The 22,400-nt window shown below is 42.3% G+C and overlaps 2 protein-coding genes across 3 annotated transcripts in view; one reads left to right on the plus strand and one right to left on the minus strand.

Moving 5' to 3' along the window:
- Positions 1-199: 199 nt before the first annotated feature.
- f9a (coagulation factor IXa) lies at positions 200-3,341 on the minus strand. The gene is made up of 8 exons (XM_088386003.1): positions 3,192-3,341; positions 2,934-3,103; positions 2,817-2,841; positions 2,560-2,673; positions 2,351-2,485; positions 2,147-2,283; positions 1,818-1,941; positions 200-1,592 (listed from the first exon to the last, which is right to left on the minus strand). Exons 1-8 carry the CDS (start codon positions 3,247-3,249, stop codon positions 991-993), a joined length of 1,365 nt encoding a protein of 454 aa, XP_088242129.1. The 5' UTR covers positions 3,250-3,341; the 3' UTR covers positions 200-990.
- Positions 3,342-8,164: 4,823 nt separating this feature from the next.
- fgf13a (fibroblast growth factor 13a) overlaps positions 8,165-22,400 on the plus strand; it is a 57,999-nt gene continuing 43,763 nt past the window's right edge. Inside the window, exons 1-2 of one of the 2 annotated variants that reach the window (XM_088382454.1) lie at positions 8,165-8,648; positions 8,880-9,038. In XM_088382454.1, coding sequence (XP_088238580.1) covers positions 8,990-9,038 — 49 coding nt within the window. In that variant the 5' untranslated portion in view covers positions 8,165-8,648; positions 8,880-8,989. The remainder of the gene's footprint in view (positions 8,649-8,879; positions 9,039-22,400) is intronic. The other variant, XM_088382446.1, reaches the window with a different exon arrangement.

Genomic DNA, 22,400 nt, shown 5'->3' on the forward strand with positions numbered 1-22,400 from the left:
GTAACAAAACAAGCTGTGGTTTTGTAACTGTCATGAAAATGCTGCTGGTTTTGCACAGATTTTTCCAAACATGGAAAAAAAAAGCTCGATGTATTCATTCATCTTGTCAAGCCAAGAAGCCTAAACTTGGATTCATATGTTTCTTGCAACCGGGTAGAATAGTTTGCACATTTTTTGCTAAAAACAAAATGCAATCTGGTCAGTGGTTACTAAGATATTTATTGCAATAACTGCTGTGTAAATAAGCCTTTTGATAATTCCACTGTTTCAGAAATGCAATATCTGTCCATAAACGTTGACTGACTCGATATGTCCCATTTTCAGGGTTTCGATTAAAGCCTACACAGACAACAAAACTGGGCCGATGGTCTCTTTGTTACTTTTTGCCCAGAATACAACACTGATTATGCTTCTGTGTGAAAAATCGTATTTATTTATTTATTTTCTTCTAATCAGCAGATGGCAGCAAGTTGTTGCGGTGCAGCAATTTGCGGTACACCATCTGTCTGTCAGGTTGGGCTGAATTTGGAAAAAAATGTTCCCCCCCCCAATTTTATTTTACTGGAATTTTTGGACTGAATGAAGTCATCAGCATTCACCTTAGGGTACAAATTTTGATATTGGGCTTTTGATGCTGACTTCAAGTAGGATGATTTCTGTCAAGTTGCCGAGTCTGGAATGGTTACTTCACGTTGAGTTCAATACACCAAGAATTTTGAAATACTAACTTTTGTGTTCTCATGTCTGTCCGAAAGAAACAAAATATGAAAAAAGGATGTCTACAGTGGCTTTGACAATTTATAGAAATTGGAGGGGGACAAATCTCAAATGTTTTTCCCCCCCCTTTAATTTAATAGAAAATAAAGGAAGAGTCGCTGTGACCTGGAATTGCTAACAAATCACCCACCATGCATATGTTCATCTTTCAAACATGACATTAATTACATGTTAAAATTCTTCCCTGCAGAAAAGAGCTGTTCAAGTTTAACGCTACTGTGTTCCCTCCATATCACCTTCAAGCGGAGGAGCTTCCAGGTGGTGGTTCAGCCCGTGGATCATGTTGTGGATCCAGTCGACATAAAGAGACAAGCGCGTGTACACCCCGTACTTGCCGTCCTTGGCGCATTCTTCCCCCCAGCTCACGATGCCCGTCAGGAACCAGGTGTTATTAATCTTGTTGGCGTGAGGACCCCCGCTGTCTCCCTGGCACGCGTCTTTGGCCTCGTTGTAGTAGCCGGCGCAGAACATGGCGGGGGTGATCCTAGCGCTGCTGCTCAACTTGCACTCTGTCCGGCTCGTGAAGGGAACCTGGACTTTTTTCAGCACGTTGGACGGGTGTCCGAGGTAGCGTGTTCTGCCCCAGCCGCTGACCGTGGCGGGCGAGGCTCGCTTCACCAGGGCCTCAGTGAAGGCCCTGGGCCCGATGCAAATGGGCCGCACTTCCACGGTGAAGTTGATGGGGCTTTGGAGGTGGAGCAGGGCGATGTCGTGATCGTATGGGTTCACGCTGACGTTGTACAGTGGGTATGTGTGCTTCTGCGATACTTGGATGTCTTGCTCCTTGTCGTCGTTGACTTTTATGTTGTACTCGCCTGCAGGAAGACAGACATGAACGGCCACATAAGACATCCCGAGGAAGATGCCGTTTGAGCGTTAACGCCATATCCAGCCTGAGGTACTACATGGTACAAGGTGTTCTCTAGCCGGGTCACGGCACTCCTCAAAATGTTTTACTGAGCCCATGTCACAAACTAGCAGTCCTTTTCATCGCAGTATGGAAGGCTTGGCAGAGTGAGGATCTTAAAAGGGGGTCGTACCCACTCTGACGAAGAAGGGGCCCCGTGCCTCTGTCATGCAGTGGGCAGCGGTGACGACCCAGCGCTCGCTCAGAACGGAGCCCCCGCAGAATACCTCACCATTGTCTCTGTAAACCAAGGCCACCTGCGCGGACAGACAGCAGATTAGGAAGTTGACCTTTTACAAAAAGATGAATAGTCTTCATTTTTGTCGTTATCCTTATTTTACGTCAGAGAAATTCACCGCACAACAGATGACAAAAGTGTCACAGGAGGGCTATGCCACAGATACATGAGCATTCGTTGTAGTACTAAATAATATTCACCCAAACTGGGGAGTTTGTAATTACCTGCCAAGGGATCTCTGCTGGCATCACCACGTCTCCGCCAACAATGCGCATTCTGGGATACGGCCCACTTCTGTTAAAGGTGGCCAACGTAGACCGAGCTGATCTCATCAGAGCGGTCCCGCCGCACGGGAACTCGGCTAGTAAGACAAATATTTAGGACTGTAATTTTCTTAAATGATTCATTGTAATTTGATGTTGATCTACCTTCTGGTTCGCAGCTGATCCCATCCTGCATCAGCTTGTATCCCTCCGCACAGTAACATTTACCTCCCGCGATATCCACTGGCTCACAGAAGTGCCCACAGTCTCCATTATTGAGATCACATCTTTTAAATAAATCTAAGAGAGGACATTTCTTCTTTTACAACTGACAAAAGTCCAACCGAAAGTCAGCTGGGGGATTTTCAGCTCACCAATTTCACAGTGGTCGCCTGTGAAGCCGGTTCGACAGTGACAGGTGTATGAGCTGATGCCGTCTTCGCACGTGGCCTGGTGCAAGCAAGGATTCGACTTGCATTGGTCACCATCTGGGGATTCACAGCACATGACTATCGCAAAAGATCACAGACCCCCCCACCCCCAAACTGCTTTTCAAGCGAGCCGCCATATACATGTGAGTCGGCTATAAAATAGTTGTTTATAAGAATAAAATGGATTTTGTCATTCTTACCAACATACGCTCGATAGAACTTCTCCTGTAAAAACAATGATGCCCCTTTCAGTGACCACGAAAGCAAACAAGATGTGCATTGATGGTGAAAAATGTTAACAATGGGCAAAAACACACAGTTTTTTCGAAATCCTCAAAGATCTCCCTGGCCTCCTCAGCGTCACAGACCTCCTCCCTACATTCTCTTTCCAGGTTGCCCTCCAGAATCTCTTCAAACACACCCGTGTTCGCCCGCTTGTATCTCTTCAGGACACCATCGGCCGCTTTGCCAGACAGGAAGACTGGGCCTGCAGCCAAAATCAGGTCAAATTTCAAAACCAAACTCATAAAATACAATAAACAAAATATGTTTTGACCCTTTGTTCATGATCGTACCTCCAGGACTCAGCTGAAAAGAGGACAACAGCACACAAACGAGAAAGATGTTCGCCATCACGAACAAACGCAAACTCCAAAGTGCACGATGACTGTTTGCACACGCCAGTTATACTAAATGTGAGTCACTTATTTTGTAAGTGTGGAAACATCTGTCTGGGCCAACGTGGGGTGCGTTGACGTCGTCACAATTGTCCGTCAACCAATAGCCAGTCCAACTCATGATAATAATAATAATAATAATAATAATTAATAAAGATAATCATAAGATATATATATATTCTACCTTAATGTCACCTTTTTCTATGACTAACTGCGTTCATTTTAATAGTCAAATAGGTAAAGTTTATCACGTGGTCTGTATCCCGTAATGTCACTGACACCTCGTTGATTGTCGTTTTTATTTGTATTTTTTTTTAGATGGAGTGCACTTTGTCCTTTTCTCCACAAGAGGGCGCACAAACACCTGCAACATAAATTCAGGCAAGACGATGACGCGACTATTTGCATTGTGCAAGACACAGAAATGGCCAATATATTTATTTACGTTTATACTTCGAGATATTTAGAGCTGATGTTTGCCAAGTTGGGATAGTCTCCCTCCTCGACTTTCAAGCAAGTTTTTGACTATTTGCATTGCGTAATACACAGAAACGGCCAATATATGATGTTTGCCAAGCTGGGATAGTCTCCCCCCCCCTCGACTTTCATGCAAATCGTGAAAACTGTGGCCCAAGAAGCCTGCAAATGTAACACTTTCTTCGTGCCATTTTGTGGTGTAAATGTATAATCACTGTGGATCAGTAGCTCTGAAATCCTCCCCTCCAAGGGGAAATCCAAAGGCATCTTGGGTGTTGGCGACTATTGATCGGAGTGCTTTATAATTTATAATTCATTAAATCCTGGACCAACTGCAACTTTAGACAAACAAACGTTTACGATCATATTCGCGCCGACTGACAATTTGCAGTCTTCAACCTAACTGAGATGTATGCTTTTTGGAATGTGGAATGGAATTTGGAATAATAACCGCAACTGTCACATTAACCAATGAAAAATATAAAGACAATAACAGCAGCCACACAAACAAAAAGTTTTGTGACACAACAATCTTAACACTGTAAGAGCAGAACTTTCGAACTGCGAATCAGATGTTTGAACCACAAAGTGCCGGTGTGTTGTGAGTTGAGAATCCAAACATGTTAGCGCAGTTGCACAAATGGATGAGTGGAGTGTACCAATCGATTGGCGAACATCTCCTCAACGTCTCTGTCTTCACTCACTCTGTGGCAGCTCGGCCCGACTGGGGAAGCCGTGTCGGCTCTAATTACTGTAGCTCTGTCTCCGCAAAAGGGTCACACACGGATGATGAGACTGAAACAAAACGCTATTCAAACTAGCTTGGTGCTATTCATGTTTTGTGTACACTTTCTCCAGGGCTGGAGGGTGAGATAGGCCAGGCTGGGAACCAGATTCGTGGATGATCGTCTTGTCGCACAACTTCTGGAACTTAAACAAGCGCCACATCAACCAGGGTGACTACTCATGCTGTTAATCTGAATTAGTCCATCATGTCCCGAGCAAAAACGTTAGGAATACACACACGCTCCTATGCATACTATCCATGCAGATCAGCTGTCAGGCTGATAAAATTTACACCTGAACTCGATGACATGAGCGTAATGAAAACGCAATCTAGGGACGGGCAAAGTCAATTACGGCGGCCTGCGTGGCAGAAATACAAGACTCCGTCGCTGCTTTCAACCCCGACCTCTCTTGGATTTGAAATAACTCGCTGACCCCGGGATGACCTTTCGCGGACGGGTCACATCGCATAGAAGGGAGGAGCAGGTGCAGCCGTGCGAAATGAGGAGCGGTGCTGAATGGCATCCATCACTTAAATGCGTGAGCCTGTCAAGCCAACACCATCCCGGAACGGCCGTTAGCATCTTACCTGCAGCTTAGCTTACATCAGATTTCCTCACCACTCTCATCTTGGATTTACATTGCATGGCTCAAGTGACACAAGCCAGTTTGTTTCACTTTCAAGTGTCACAGTTGCACAGATAGAGGCTGCGTAAATAGGAAAAAAAAAACTAAATTCAATTTTTTTTTTAGCCTATCCTCCATTCTTCATTATTGGTCTGCATAGCCTCACATTTTAAAATAATGCTTTGGCGCCATCTGGTGTGTTGTATGTTTTATAATTTACACAGGCCTTAGCTTTGTCTAACAGACAAAAAGCAAAAATAAATTAAAATGAAGCTCCATTACACTTCAACACAAGGATGGCGCAAGAAGGCTACCAAGCACTACTTTTGTTTCGATAAACAACCTTGAGTCATCTCAACATACTATGGTTCCTTGGCACCAAAAGGGCAGCCAAGCACTACCTTTGTCTAATTAAAGTTCCTCAATTCACTTCAGAATAGTTCCTTGACATCGGGAGGCCGCGAGATGGCAGAAAAGTACTACTTTTGTCTAAAAGGTGCTTCTCAATTCACTTCAACATAATCCGGGCTCGCCAACATTTTTGAAAGCACGAGCTACTTCTTGGCTACTAGACTGAACTGGAATCATGTGTCCGAAAAGCTCAGCATATCAGCCGTGGTCAGCTTGAACTGGAGCACAACCTGCAATCAGAGGCGGATAAATAACCATGCCGCGTGCCATTGGGATATTCATCACACGGCAAGCATCCACCTGCTCCTGTGCATGACGTCAGCATTGATCTCCTTCACAAACATTACTGGCTGCCAGGACAGAAGGTCCGCATACAGATGCAACAGAAAACACTTCAAAATAATATCGTATCATATTTTGTTGAAAGATCCACACCATTCAGTGCAACTAAAACATAGAAGCAAATTCTTTACAGGGACAATCCACTCTTTTTTATTAGTCTTAGTTGTTGACGTGGCAACAAATATTCTTCCCTCTCATTTACATGTGTACACAAATTATCCCGTATAGTCTCAGCTAATGAGACTTTGTACTCATTCATGTTCAGTTGCATCACACATTAGAGTGCATGTTAGTGAAGGCCAAAACCGGGCTGCGGGGCGACGCTTCCGACGAATGGGCCTGGGCTGGCAAAGTGGCGATGCCTTGCAAAGGGCAAAGGGGGCCACAGGCCATGCTCGCAGTGGAAACACAACCCAGTGACATTTTTAGTCGTCGTCTTCCTCTCCTCGCTCTCTGCCATCACCAGGCCAATCATTGCCTATGGTGGCTCGCTGCACTCGTCCGACGGGCAAATGTGAACCCTCGCTCTATGGGATATTAGTTCATGAGTTTTTAGACTCTACAGGCAATTCAGAATTTGTATTGTGCCACAACTGCGGACTGTTCGAAGACATGAAGTACAGTACAGCTGCAGCTGGCAATTATTTTTAGTGTTAAGTATTGGATTGATTATCACATCAATTATTTGGAAAAAGTTGACTTTTTATCATCAAACATAATAACATGTCCAGGTCCTCAACTTCATATTTTAATGTATTGCATTTGAGTGTGTAGAGCTTTAAAAGGCAGGTCTTGGCCTGGTGAGTGACATGGGTGTCAGCCAATGAGTGTAGATGTTGCTGGCTGTTAACTGGATAACCTGCTTTGCTTTGATTTATTTGAATAATCCTTTGAGGACCAAAGTGGAGCAAAATGAAATGGCAGACGATGTCCCCTACTCATTTCCATTAATAGTGGTTGTTGACACAGAGTGGGGAGAATAATATAAAATACAGTTTCAAATCACTTATCACCTTTTTTTGTCACTTTTAAAAATGTAACTCGTAATCTGCAAAAAAAAAAAAAGCAAAACAAAAACACAATCTGCTGTATGGTGTCTGATTTTGGACTTCAGATTGAAACGGTTCTCACACTTTGTTATTTTTTTAAATAACATGGTGATATTGCGTAATTGAAAGTGAGCAAGAGTGTCTCAAACATCTCAACCAGATTAGAGTGTGGCGAAAAGTTTGACAGGCATCCAGTTTCTTCTAAAAATAGCAGACATAAAGATCGTGTGACCCTCAAGGCTGCAGGTCTTGTTCCTTGGTGGCCACTGGGTGTGGAAAACCTTCCAGGCCAAGACGGGAGGAATAAACATGGCGATATAGGAGATGATTAAAAAAAATAACCTCCGTGAACTTTTATGATGTGCGTAAATAGCCGGGATTTTTCCACCACCTCGTTCCATGTTGTCAATGTGAGGGAAAGGATGTGGCACGTCTTTTAGGGTTAAGGGTAAGCATGGACTGGTGATTTTGTGTGCGTGTGTTTGTGTGTGTGTTTATGTGTGGCCTCTTTAAAGGATTACATGTTTGCCAGCCTTGGCATGGATATTGTTTCAAGTTATCTGAGATGAAGATTGATGGGCTGAGCAGTTTATGAAAAACTCCACCTTATCACGCAACTGCCAAAACAAATTTTGTGAACGTTAACAAGTTCCCCTCCCTACAATTAATTAACCATGCCAGCTCTCTCGTGAATTCAATCCATCTTCTTATATAGCCATTAAGATATAGTTTGTATATGTGTTTGTAAGGTTTATATAAATGCTTGGAGTGCATTATTACTGCCTCTACCAAAATGGATTTTTATTTGCTAGGTCAATCTGGGTACGATATTTTATGCATATAATTTATGTTAGACATTTACTATCAGCTTTGAGGAAAAAATGGAATTTTGTTCAATTCTGTGCTTTCAAAAAATCTATTTGTCCTGCTGAATGCATTTCAGACAATATGGCTCTTTTGCTTGCTCGTCTGTACATTTGTATTATACACAGTTGTTGCCTTCTTTTTTATATAATTTTGTAATATGAAAGGTACATTTGGCACATATAATCTTGTCTTCATTTCTTTCTTTTTTTAAATAATTACAAATCTATATATTCTCTTTTTTTCTCTCTACCTCTCTCATCCATCCATCCATCCATCCATCCATTCAATCACATCATCTCCGTCACGTGATCACCGCGGGAGCGAAAATGCGCAAAGAGCGCCGCGACCAGACGCAGCATCTCGACACTAGCTCTCGAAAAAGAACTCACTTGCCAGCCACATCCACGAAAGCACAACGGGGGTGATTATTCGAATTAGATTTAGATTGGGGAGACCGATTGGGAGGCAGCCAATCGTCGTGTGCGTGACGTGGAGCGCGCTGGTGTTGCGTATCCTGTTGATTGTGACCGAAGACGGGGAAAAAGGCTCAGACAGACAGTCGAAGCTCCACCGACAAGAAGCCACACTTGATGGCCCCACTCCAGGCTTTTGTTTTGACATAGAATCATTTTTTTTCTGCTTTTAGAACCCCCCGTTATTTTTTTATTTGAGCGCCATTTACTGCGCGTCGTGCTTTTTCTCTCGCTTGTGTCCATACAAATGACCAGCATCGATAGTGGGAGTGTGTGCTTTTATCCACGTGCATTGATGTAGCACGCAACGAGGACGAGATAAGGTAGGATAGTGGAAACACACGTTATTTGCTTTTGTGTGTGTGTCACATTTATGGTCCACGCAGCATCCTCACAATGTTTGTTTTCACTGCTGGAACCCCTCCACGCGCACACGCGCACACGAGCAAGAGGGACCATTGTCTCCTCACTGCCTTCCCGATTGCGCGTGAAAAAGCTTAAGGGGTTGAAAATGCAATTCGGGTGACCCTTTGCTCCCTCCTCCCTCCTTTTAGAGCCCTTATCTCAGCACGTGGAAGCCCGTGGAAGGATTTGATTGATGACAAAGCAGCCATCAATAAGGATTCTTGTCTAAATCGGGAATTACGCATCCAAACTGGGATCTATGAGCGGAAAAGTGGCGAAGCCTAAAGAAGACAAGGATGCTTCCAAGGGTAGGTGGCCAGGTTGCTTTTATTTTGGCCTTGCACTAAATGCTTTATTAACACCCCCCAGTTTAAAATAATAACGATAAAAGAAATCAAGGTTGTTCGCCTCTCCCCCTCCCCCTTGCATGGTGCACCGGGTTACTGTGAGCAATGATGGTGAGCTGTTGTCAGCATGTGGACGTCGCAGGCCCACATTGTGCACGATGAGCTTGTTTTGGTGATTGCAATGCCGCAGCCAATCATAGCACGCATGTAGATTGTGGAAAGAAAAAAACAGGATGCAAGTGGACAGGTGGAGATGTGTCCATTGTCTCCACTTGGCATCCTGTTGAATTGTCTTAATCTCCTTGCGGGGGAGGGGGGCATACATATGAACCTTTTTTTTTTTTTTTGCACCCAACTGAGAAAGCTGGAGTGGCCGTTTATCGCCATGGCGACACGGAGGAGTCAGAGTTACCAGAGAACCCGGTGCATGCACGCCAAACAGGACACACACAGGCATGCATGCATGCAAGTTTGAAGTGATCACTGCCAGATTGATATGAGCCTACCCAAGTAACCCATAAGCCATGCTGAATTTGTGAAGAAATAGCCTTCATAATGTGTATTATTTCATCAACTTTTAGAGCAGTGGAGTGTAAAGTGTCTTTGGGGCAAGACCACCCTGCCTGAGCGACGGCCGCATCACATTTAAAATTTGAGTCCTTAGTCAATCTAAAGAAATATTTATGATTTTATACTATAAACCTGTGGCTAGAAAGCAAAGTGTGGAGAGTCTCTGTTGCTAAAAGGCATGGGCTCTATTGCCTCATTTGCAAACTAGCAACATATTCCACGTTAAGGCGTTAAAGGAGGAAATTTACTGATATTTAGAATTCAATCGTAGAATATTTTCTGTAAGTGACCAAATCTTAATAAGATCAAAGTCACAAAACGTTGTTTGCCACAAAGCCAGGCTGTTACATTTCCTGCGCCAGATCATCTTATATAATTTCCACTGCGTTCATTTTCACTCATATTGGCAAATTTCCATGCGTTGACGTGTTATCTCATCTTCTCGAATTACTGTAAAATGTCCTTGGGCAACACTGTGAAGATTTATTGTTTGGCAACAGTGTGTGAACATTGGAAAGCACGTAAGCTACATACACACTTGTACCAAGAAAATCATTTTTTTTCTTTTCGTAATTTCAAATGGAATATTACCCCTTGCTCAGTTCGTGACAGTTGAAATGAGACAACTCTTAAGTGTGCGTCTGTTTTGTGCTGACGAGCGAGTGAGAGAAATGTGCTGGCAAAATTGATTCCGAGATTAACCTCAAGAGTATCTTTCCCTCTTAAACTCCCCCTCTAAATCAATGGCCCCTGTGAATGGCTGACTCACTCAAGTTTCGATCCAAAATACATCTTCATAAAAGCACAGGAGGATTCGCAGAAAGGCACGGCGTTAAACAAAAAGTCTGGACTTGATAGTTGATTATCGTAGCCTCAAATAGTTTGTGGTTTAAAAAAGCACATGACATCAGGTGTATAAAGTCATGTGATGTTTACGCTGGGATCCTTTTTGACAGTTTTTATTGATATAAGCAGAATTCAAATATATCATTCATTCTTGCATGGTGGTCATCACACATCTGGGACGTTCGCTTACCTTAAGGGATGCTATGAGTATTGTTAGCTGCAGCTAAAATTGTGGTACGCATATTGAGGATAACGCTGGTCATTTGTTGGTACTTTCAGTGGAAGATTTAAAAAAAGTATTGTGTAGTCAAACCAACCACAATTGTTGAAGAAACTTGCTTCATCTGTAGCTATGTACAGCTGAACCAAAATAAATACATTTAAATTGAACCTTGATAGCCTAGGTAATAGATTTTTTTTTAAGCAATTTTGGTTTTATTTGATTTTATCGGACATAGTTTTTCTATTTAATTTGTTTCATTAACCATATAAACCGTAGCGTCCATGTTTGTACGCGCGCCCCTTTGTGCGTGCTTGTGTCCGCCCCTGTTTACATGACAGCCGTGTTGTTCAAAGTGTGTAAGTTAATGTTGTGGCCTCTTTAGTGACAGTAATGTGATTTCCTCCGTGCGGGTCATCCAGTCAAGGCCACGCTGATCCCCCTCCTCTTCTTCGTCCTTGTCGGTGCGGCGCAACGAACGTGTAGAAGGATCGCCGCCTATATCAACACCAGTGAATCACCTCGTGTTAGCTTCCTCGCTGTCCTTGTGAAGCTAACGCAGGGCGACAAAGTGATGTGCGGATGCATGACTCACGCACTCCCTAGGCTCTGCCGCGTTTTCGTTCCTCAGCCGGAAAACTCGAGTTTTGTTTGAGAGCAATGCCGTTAATGTGACTCTTTGACCTGTACAATTTGATTGAGATAAAAACATCTCCACACGGGACGAAAAATCTGAAAAAACGGGGTTGCACAAGTGTGCACACCCTCTTATAACTGAAACATAGCTGTAGTGGAGAAATTGATCAATCCCATCAAATTCATGTTAAATTGGAGGCAGCACACACCTTCTTAGGTTTTATTTAGCTTTGCAGCAGAAGCCTTAATGTTCTGTGCTAACACTGACTGGTTTTTGGCACGCTGCATAGTGAAATAGTTCTACCTTGTCTATCAGTCTGGCATTTTTTTAAAGGTTTTGTGCTAACTCCATTATTTGGAGCTCTTCATAATTCCCTCCAGCAATTTGTTTTTGTTTTTGTAAATAGTCCAAAAACTTCAATCTAGGCCCTATCGGACCTTTAATATTTTCCCACATTGTTTTGGATAATTTTTACCAGTTATATTCTGTCTACTCTTTTTGTAAATCACAAAAAGCTGGCATTTGACCTGGAGTGTCTAGACTTTTTTTTTTTTTTCCCTCCATGAATTATTTCACATCACTACAGTCTTGTGCATATTATCATTCACAAGAGTCAATCAATGGATACCTGACAAGTAGGGTGGGAGCTTGAACGCATCCACAACACGTGTTCCGGCGAAAGTGCGGGCCTAGCGCATGGGTTGAATGTCAAAATTGTTTCACAGTTCTGACGCAGATCGGGCCGCAGCGCCCGGAGCAAAGTGACTCGCCTCGCATCAGAGATGTGCCACTCTCGGTCGCGGCATGGCGTGCTGATAACTTGTTTGGGAGCAACGAGGACTCGTCCTCGCTTCCTGTGTCGGCTCGGGTTTGGGAGTGATGCCGTTGACGTGTGATTGCTGGTTTGGATTTTTGTTTTTGGAGGAGACTGATGGAAAAGCTTTGACCTACTATATGTACTTTTCAGGTCAAATCTGACCTGATTCTTATTTAGCACAATACAAAATACCCTAAATGTCAAAACCAACGACATGCGTAATTCCCGTTTTTTTTTTTTTGTTTGTTTGTTTTTTTTTGAAAAACTATTCTATAGGTAGTTTATGATTAACCATAGGTGTTCAGAAATAATTATACCCCATAATTCTGACATCACATCCCCATTAGAAAAAGCCCCCCTAATCTGTAATTATTGTACTGTACCTTCAAACAGCGAATTCAGAATTCTTAATAACATGATGTCATCCTTGCGTGTGTTATTAATAAGAGCTGAGCAGTTTTATTCTTGTCAAAAGAAAGGCCCTCTGTGGATTGCTTTTGTTTGATTTAAGAATTGACAGTCTTCCATAAAGTGACACTTAGTCTATTTTGGACCGTGCTCTCTATGCATGAATTTTGTAGTCTATTTCTAGCAATGTATAATTCCACCTACCATTGTCATGCAGACAATTCTCAGTTGTACCTCCCACAGTTATCCGTTCCATTTTTATCTTCGTACAGAACAGCACTAACACTGATGACGTTAAATTAAAGTTGCTCTAAAACAGCTGTGGTTGTCAAATGCTTGACATTTTTCTTCTTCCGTGACAATGCTCTTCTTTTGCCAATATATCACTTTTCCCCGTCACATTGCAGATCTGTGTTTTGAGTTTGGAGCTGTACATTTCTCAGTGTAGAGGAATCGGTCATGTTTATTGATTAGATCCAAGCGGGTTACCGTAAATCCATCTATACAATTTCTGTAGCGATTGCCCTCATTGGATGAGCTGTGAGCCAATGGCAGTGAGGTCAATTGAGAGGGCACATATATATATATATATATATATATATATATATATATATATATATATATATATATATATATATATATATATATATATATATATATATATATATATATATATATATAATTAAAAGGCACCTATGGGCTATTGAGAGTTTCACTGTAGTGTTTTTAAAAATACTAGACATGGAAACGTGGCCAGTGACTGAAACGAGGAGCTGAAGTTCTGTGTAAACAAGTGACAAGCCTTTCCCAAGGGTCCTTGAATTGGAGTTCATCTCATGGTTAGCCAAGTCACCTTCTGACAGCATCCCACTTCTGAGACAATCTGTCACAGAAGGCGGAGGAGTATAGAAAAAAAGAATTCCAGTAACGCGTTTCCCCCCCCGATGGTGTCTCCTCCATGCACATTGCGTTTTCATTTTATTGTATTTAGAAGTATTGTCCAGCCTGATAACTGCATCAGGTTTTTTTTTCGTATTGTAAGTTTGTATTTGTTGTTGTTACGTCACCCATGCCAGAAGTGTTTTGCCCTCAAAGCCTCTAAACACTTGAATATGCATTTAGTGCATTAGTCAGCATGCGACTAATCTACAGTGCTTCTGAGGTGAACGGCTTTGGGAGCTCAGCGCCCGCTGGAACCAGTTGCCGCTAATATTCTGCGTCCGCACAACTCGCAAAAACAATTGCTCGACTTTGAGTGACCCTGACTGCTGCCTCGCTCCCGCTCTTGTCTTCACCGACTGTTGGGTCAGATATTGACGTGCTTACTGATCATCAACCTGCTTTGTTTGTTTTTAGCGATGGCTCCATCATGTAAACGCCGCCATCTCATTCCAAATAATAGCTTTGTCTCGAACTCCAGATAGTTAATGGATTTTGGATTACTGAAAACGTTACTTTTAGAAACGAACACAGTGGTGCAACTGGAGGTAATCCCGTGTAAATATAATCCTCGTAATTGCGGTGATGGTGACGTCGCATACCACCAGGAAGAATAATGATGCGTTGGCTTGAACGAACGACCCGTTTCTCTGCAATGCTAATACCTGAAAGCCAACTTGGCTCAGCACTTTAATGGACAAGGATGGATATGTGAGGACATTACTGCCTTAATATCTCCTAAAAAAACGATGACCTCGGCAAAAAGTGTCGTTGAGTAGTTGGCATCTATTTTCTCATTGGCCAGAGTGACCTTGTCGAAAAGGTTTTCATCCATCTTGTACATCTCAGTTTTAAGAATACTCAATCTTGTTTTCAGAAATCATCCTTCTGCACTCTTGGAAATAAAGTGGAGTGGGTTTATTTTTCATGGACGTAACCCGGTTAAGACTATTTCATCACATTTGCCTCAGTTGAAATATTGATTGCAAAACGTAACGCAATCGGTGGATAATATTTTTTTATTCTTATTGCTGTTGTTCACGTGGGATGCCATGGCATGGTGACTGACGTGAGCCTTAATGCTGAAACCATAAGGAGGCCACCTCCACATGACAGAGAGCAATCGGAATGATGTCATGTGCAATGATTGTGGTTTAAAGAGATGTTCTCGGGACAAATATTCCTCAGTCAAGGTGTCACGCTTCCAGCATGTTCCAGTCAGGTTTTACAGCATGCTGATTTCTACATTTTAAATCCCAGCCAGGATTAATAGTTGCTGCGGACATGAACTAATTAAAGTTGGTGAAAACTATAAAGGGGATTAAGGCAAAGACGGAAAGCGAGGCGATAGGGCGAGACCGGGGGGGCTAATAAACACGGGTAACCGCCTAAAAGTGAACAAGCCAAGCGGGCGTCAAGACAAAGTTGGAGAATATTCTCAACCAGGAGCAGATCGTGTTCATACCATCCGTGACTAACTCACAGTGATCATCCTGCAAAGTCAAGTTGGTGAATAAAAAAAAGAATATACAAAGCCGCCCTGACATTTGTCAGATACGAAGATGCAATGCTGACCAAGAGCAAGCAATTTGAAAAGCTGTTCATTAATTAAGGTGCTAAGTGACCCTTAAACCTTGAGCGGGGATGCCACGCTCCTTTGAGGCTAATACTATTGAGTGCATCGATCTGCGGGGCGCTCACTCAGAGAGGCCGCTTCATTAGGACAGACACGTGGACGCAGTCGCTGGACTGATTAGTCGAGAATGCCGCAAATTACAGCTGATGAGAGGGTGACAAAAAGGACACTGCGAAAGCAATTACTGACATTTGTAGAAAAGCTCAATATAAAAACATTTTTCTTTTTACTGTACACAATCTGGCGCCAAGACGCAAGAAAGAACGGTAGCTAATTTGAAGACACCAGCGAGTAAATTTGCGTCTTAATGTCTGAAAGGGGCCAGAACTCTTCTTCTTGAAGTATAATACGTTAGATGATATATAGCGGAAAGTACCATTCTGCGGGGAAAGCTAAGCCATTGGGCGTTGATGAGAAGAAGGAAAGATGGAAAGCTAATGCTACCCTGGCGATATATTCAAAGCAGAGAGGATGAAAGATGAACAGGCACAAGGATTGGAATCCCAGCATATGGAACCCGGAGGCATTAGATAGCAACCTCTCAAATAAAACGCAGACATATGCCGTCTCCTTGTGCAGCGTGGCGACGCTTTCTATTTGAGGAACGTTTGAAAGAACGTCGAAGCGCTACATTGTGCGCATGATGGCTAAATATAGCAGCGATCCTTCACTGGTCCCTGAAGCTAATTTGACTGAGTCTAGAGAAGGCTGAACATCACGGCCGCGCCTGCCTGCTTCTCATCAGGGAGACCTCATTTACATAATGAAATGCTGCCACGGCAACCGCGGCATCACGCAAAACACCCGAGAGACGCCCTCCGCATGGAGAGACACGCTTGATTAGGAATAAAAGGTGGGAGAGCAGCTGTAAGTGAGCTGTCCTCTGGGGTGGTTTCATTCTCTTATGACTCTGACATGAACTTGAATTAACCCCAACGTAGGGAAAATGCTGAGACTCTGCAAAATGGCATCAAAATCTGAAGTCACATAGAGCAGCGGTGGGCAACTGGCGGCACGTGGGCTACATGTGGCCCGTGCTATGACTAAATATTCCACGGGCTTGACTTAGGGCTCACCATCGGGGTATTGAGTTGGCATGAGAGACAGTTCTGAGAGGTTACGCGTTTTATCTCGGCTTAGATCTTCATAAATGATTTTGCGTGTTGTGTGGCTTTTCCCGCCGCCACATTCCAGAAAAGGTTCATGCTGAGTTCATTGAAGATTCTGCATAGGTGAGATCATGAATGTTAATGCCTTTGCATCGGCAAGCTACCAGTCTTGGGTGTGCCCTGCCTCTCGCCCAAAAGTCACCTGGAATCATCCATCTTCAGATAACCTGTGAACCTAATGAGTCTAAGCAGTCTAGAAATGGATGGATCCTCTTCTTTCACTGCCAGGCCCACCTTGGCTGACAATCCTCCAGATAAATCAATAGCCTGTAAAATAAAATAAAAATCTTAGGACCATCTGGAAGGCAATTTTTGATATATAGCTCACTCCCCCACATAATGTTGTCTAAACTCTATGAAGTCGGATCCAGTCAATTTCTGCAAAATTTACACACATGGACTACTTATCATAAAGTTCAGTGCCCACAATGCAGTATGGGGCCATTTGGAGGGGGGGGGGGAGATGGGGGAAGCGAAAGGACGAAGGGCGAGAGTGAGAGTTGGCAGCCAGTGATCTAACATTAATCTATAACAGCGCAAGTGACAAGCATAAAGAAGATGAACAGCGCTTCAGGCCAAATGGAAAGGTTGCACCCAATGACAAGAAAGCGCTTTGGCTTGAGTTAAAGGTTGGCATGGAAAATTAAGACGGGGACAATCTTCAAATTCTTCCGTTTCCTCATTTGATGACACACTTACTGGTTACAACGCTTGCCTCACAGTTCAGACTTGCAATGTTCTAAGTGTGTACGTGTGGGATACTTGTCAATGTTACCTTCAGGTTTCTGCAACAAATAATAAAAAAAAGTAGCCTACTTGAAAATCTGAAATTTATGTGAGCTCAGAGAGGCACTTCAAATGGTGGCAGCTGTGTGATTCCATTTAAAATGGATTCAAATGTGAATGATTCATTTTGACAACAGCCGCACACCCAGTTATGAGAGGGTCTGCACACTTGTGCAATAGCATTATCTCGGCTTGTCTTTATTTCCACACCCAAAAGATTTCATTTTTGATGTTATACATTAACGGTTAGTTCCATTTTTTTTTTTTTATCTCCAGAACATGGCATTTGAAGAAGGGTGTGTAGACTTTTCCAATCTACTGTGTGTGTCAGATTGCTTTCTCCCACCATTGAAGCTGAGCCGATGTCTCTGTAATTGCTTTTATTCGTATTCGCTTTTATTTACTTTTCGTGTGTTGATATCACGCGGCGACGATTGAACGGAAACAATGATTCGCTGCCGATTCCAATTTGTCTTGCTCGAGTTTCTCGGTTGTAGAGTTTACTTTGCATAAAGGGCAAGATGAAAACATCGTATGCAAAATAATGACTTGATCATCTGCTTAAATGTCACCATTGCGTCGACTGATGGAACACTGTCAGAAAGATGATTCTATCCATAGAAAACATCGGCCAGGCGTTCCTTTAGTTGCGTCTCGGCACTGATCGGTCAATAGTCACCGTCCATTGCCCTCATATTGATTTATTACTTTGGCTGCTCGAAACAAGAAATTGGGAGGAGCGTGTTACAAGTGCTTCTTGCGCTTATTTTCAAATGTTTTTTGCTCTTACTTTCTAATTACATTGAAGAAAAAAATCCCAAGTATCTTAAAAACATTCTATTTTTAGAATCAAGTATTCCACTGATTATCCCATTCACTCATTGAGTAACCAGGAAAAAATGTTCAGTGTGTATGGCTTTAAAAGGTAGGGCTTGGCTTGGTGAGTGACGTGGGCGCCAGTGAATTAAAATGTAGGGTTGCCTCGCTGCTAATTGGCTAATGTACTGAGTGACTGGCACGAGTTGAAGCCACCATCAGCTTGTGTATAATTGTGCATTTTCTTACTTTTTAGTTCAAGAAAGTGATTTCAAGTTCAGCAGTGGTGTTACAATACGTTTTGACTATTGATGATGTGCTCCATGACATCAGCACAATAATTACATCAGCACTCCATTTAACCGTATTCCAGCAGGAGATATTCATTTAATATTCCATTAAATTGAGTTCCAAACTTGCTCATGGAATGAATTCAATTTAAATCAAAGTGACACTATACCACACAATGAAATGTCTTAATGCACTTGAAATCGCATATTCACTTGGCGGCATGAATAATAAAAGGTACTGTGATTCCTTATATCGCCAGTATGCTCATGCAACTCAAATTCAGACACGTCTTTATGCAAGTTGGTCTTTTTTTTTTTTTTTTTTTAGGTTTGTTTGAGCAGAAGGTGTGGAGGCTGTCCTGGCACTTGTGCCGCAATTAGTCATCATAGTCGCTTAATAGATACACTTAGGTGCCTCTTTCCTCGTGAGGGCGAAAAACGGTCTCTATTTGTGTCTTGACAGGTCACTGTGACCTTTCGAACAAGTTTGTTTTTGGTTTTCTTTGCTTTATGTTATGAAGAAGGCAAATAGTTGTGTCGATAGCAAATTGGCAACTTAAAAATTAATGTCAACTACGACAAAAATGTTGTTCATCCCCCCAGCACAAGTATCTGAACAATATTGGCGCCATCGGTATGGTCTTGCCTGTCCACCGACACGTAGCGTCCGTATAAAAACAAAAAAGTCAGCTCAGCTTTGATGCCATATTGACAAACGTGACATAGCCCTACAATATTACGCACAAATATTGATTTCACTTTATACATGTGTTCGCTCGCAAATTCTAAAATGGGTTGGGGTAGGTTTTGCGTTAGCTGGTCCTCACAACTGTGAAGCTCTTCAGTGTGTGTGTGTGTGTGTGTGTGTGTGTGTGTGTGTGTGTGTGTGTGTGGGTGTATGCTCAGTGCTTCATGCTGTAAAATGTTTGAGGGACAGATGGCAACTCGGGCTCAGTGTGACTTATTGTACCGGACTTCTGTTTGGCTGCAGGTCTCCATCCTGTCTTGGCTGCAGCATCACAACCTTAATAAATATACACGCACACACGCACGCACACACACACGCAGAAGGTCTTGTGGAGTAGTATCTGGCATTTCACCTTTTTTTTTTTTTTTGCCCCAAATAGCTTGTAGGCTAACTGCTGCTTCTACCTGACCTATGCTGGAATTAAATTAATTAAATAAATTAACGTGTGCTACCAGTGAAACCATGCAACTGAGAGAAAAGTCTTCTCATAAGAATATAGTTGGAGAATGTACAAAATACTTACATTGGGCTTCAGAAGATTGCTTCTCTCCTCAGTATAGGCCCCAACTTGGTTGGATTTTTTTTCTTCTTTGAGGCAGATTCCTGATATTTATCAGAATGAAATTCTGATAGCCGATCAAGCAAAAAAAATACTAAATTTGACTGTTTTACAATAATTTGTTTTACAAAAAACTAAAAAAAAATCTATCCATTTTTTCCCCAATATCTTTGCCTTAAGTGTTAATGTTAATAACAGTGAAATTGTTGTACGAATAAATATTTTAATACCACCATTCCAAAGTAGTATATAATTAAAAAAATATATTGCAAGCTGTTAACTGTGTTTTCTCCAAAATCCGAGACATTTACCAATTCCACTTGACTTTATCAATATTTTTATAGTGATCAGTAACACCGGAACTGTAAAATCCCACGTCATGTAAGGAACCATAACTTCTGATACTAACACACGGCAAGATGTTAACAAGAAGGTCCCGCCTGCTGCATATCAGTCCGTATGTGTTGACAGCATTCTGTCAAATTAGCTTTGTGGAAGACGAGTCACTTGTATCAAGTGTCATTGAGAAACTTTCCTTTCATAGCAGATTTATTGTCTTTTGCGATCAGAGTAAGTGTAAATGTCCTTTTAAGGTGAACAGAGGACACAAATTGCAATTAATTTCAAGCAATCATGCGAATAACCGGGTGACGCGTTTTAATTGTTTTTCAGCTCTCTTGACGGCACAATAACACTCAAGGCAATCAAAGGAGCATGGCTTTTAGGGAGCTTATTATTTATCATTTGTGCTTTGAGGCATGTTTTATGAAATATTTCGAGTGATGCACAGATTTTGATCAATTTGTTAGGCCACACAAGAGAGGCAAAATATTAAACAACCATCAGTAGGATGCAGTGCAACAAGAACAACGGTGTTGCGAAATCAATCCTTCTTTGGACGTTTTGCTACAAAAGGGCAGCTTTTGAAAATCACTCTCCGACCTGTAATCTTACAAACATTATCTCAAGTGGTCAGGCCAGACCTTAATAATCAAACAATAATTATCCACTGACTGCAAACAAATGAATGAAAGATGTGTTCGAAAAATGCGTGGGGCGTAAATTTCACCTTATCGATCTTGGAGCGGAGGGAGACAGCTGGATGATGAGAAAAGGGCCGTAGCTCTTGCTGAAATTTATGATGGCTTCTCCAGCTCTCGTTCATCCTAATTTCTCCCCAGGTGAAAAAAAAAAAGAGCAGACAGTGGAATCTCTAAAGTTAAACGCAATCCATCCTGGCATTTGATTTGAATTTTCTCATCGGAAATCATGGAAATTCCATCCATCCATCCATCCATCCATCCATCCATCCATCCATCCATCCATCCATCCATCCATCCATCCATCCATCCATCCATCCATCCATCCATCCATCCATCCATCCATCCATCCATCCATCCATCCATCCATCCATCCATCCATCCATCCATCCATCCATCCATCCATCCATCCAAGCAGTGGATTGGCATAATGAAATTATTGAACAATTCTTCCAAAAGGACGCTTGTAGTCTCGAGTATACGATACATTTACAAATAAAAGCGAAATACTCCAACTGGCCCCCACACAAACAGGCTTGGTAATATGGATCAATATGAAGCAAACACATCCATCACAGCCATACATTTATAATTTAAATCACCTAACTTGAGTTAACAAAACAAAAAAACGAGGTTATATTTGCTCATGTAGCCAGTGTTGAAGAAATCCCGTAGGCAAACAGCATGTCATTATACCAGAATGACAATCCAGACGTATCGCCTCATTAACCGAAATCCAAATGCAGCAGGCATTTAATTGCCGTGTTGCTGTTGGTATGTTTTGGGCCTCCCCTTTCAAAACTGTTTGGCTCTGAACTTATTACAACTAGGCGGCGTCTAATTGAGGCGTTTGTCTTTGCAAAGCGATTCCCGCCAGCCCGCCGCTGCCTGGCGGTTAATGAGCGCTCGGGTCGCAGCGCCCCGATTGAAGGAGGAGGGATAAAAGACGACAAACGGAAGAAGAATGGCCCGATGGTGGCGGATATTCATGCAGTGCTCGCTGTTGCTCCTGCTTGTTAATGCAAAGTTGTCTGGCTGCTTTATAGGCGTCTGAGTTCATTCTGTTGAGATTCGCTGAAACTTTTAGTCCTTTGATTTAGAGGGAAAGAAAACCTCAAAGAGGACCAGTTTGCAATAAACTTGCCCATAAGCGATGGCTTGTGCTCTGAACTGCATTACTACTTTTTCCTAAATTTGCATTGCTGACTCACCACTCCTTACTGCCATTCACGAGCTCCTGGAAGCTAGCTCGACTAGAAGCACTGTTTCTACTTTTCCTGGAAAAACTCTGCACCTAGTGTTTACTTTTGTTTTTACAAAAGTTGATTGAATAAATTAATCAATCTAAAAAAAAAAAGACACTGAAATTGATCCACTAATCTTTGTCGGTAATTTAAAAGCTGTTATGATATTAAATCCGAAATAATACAACACTGCCATCTGCTAGAATGTTTATTACACTTAAGCTTGAATTTCACAGGCAAGGTTCCATAATTTCAGTTGACAAATCAAAACATCAACTGGCAAAAATTTCAATTCATTGGAATAAGGAACATCGACTTGATATTCTAAATGAAGTTACGGGCCAGGTCACGCAACAAAACAAGCACTACTGTCTCATTATCTGAACAAGTTCTTACCTGAAATGACTTTTTGGACCAGGTTGTGTGAGCGAAATCTGAGCCTTTGTTTTGAAGGGTGTGTATTTGCGACAGTGTAAAAACAGACCCTCCCTCATTGGTGTTCATCATCATTTCCCATCTGGGGTGTGTGTGTTTGTGTGTATGAGTGGGAGAGGTGGACTTGCGCTCCTACATGTATAACGTGGACGGATTATGCTCA

Source organism: Syngnathus floridae, chromosome 1, assembly GCF_059516105.1.
Source record: "Syngnathus floridae isolate MCC-2025c chromosome 1, RoL_Sflo_1.0, whole genome shotgun sequence".
Taxonomy (NCBI): Eukaryota; Metazoa; Chordata; class Actinopteri; order Syngnathiformes; family Syngnathidae; genus Syngnathus; species Syngnathus floridae.

What these genes read in the sequence shown, in the direction of transcription:
- f9a (XM_088386003.1), bottom strand. Translation starts at nt 3,249, where the DNA reads ATGGCGAACATCTTTCTCGTTTGTGTGCTGTTGTCCTCTTTTCAGCTG. An exon ending in TTTTCAGCTGAGTCCTGGAG is followed by an intron (nt 3,104 to 3,191) that starts GTACGATCATGA and finishes TTTTGGCTGCAG; the next exon opens with GCCCAGTCTTCCTGTCTGGC. An exon ending in CCCCTTCTTCGTCAGAGTGG is followed by an intron (nt 1,593 to 1,817) that starts GTACGACCCCCT and finishes GTCTTCCTGCAG; the next exon opens with GCGAGTACAACATAAAAGTC.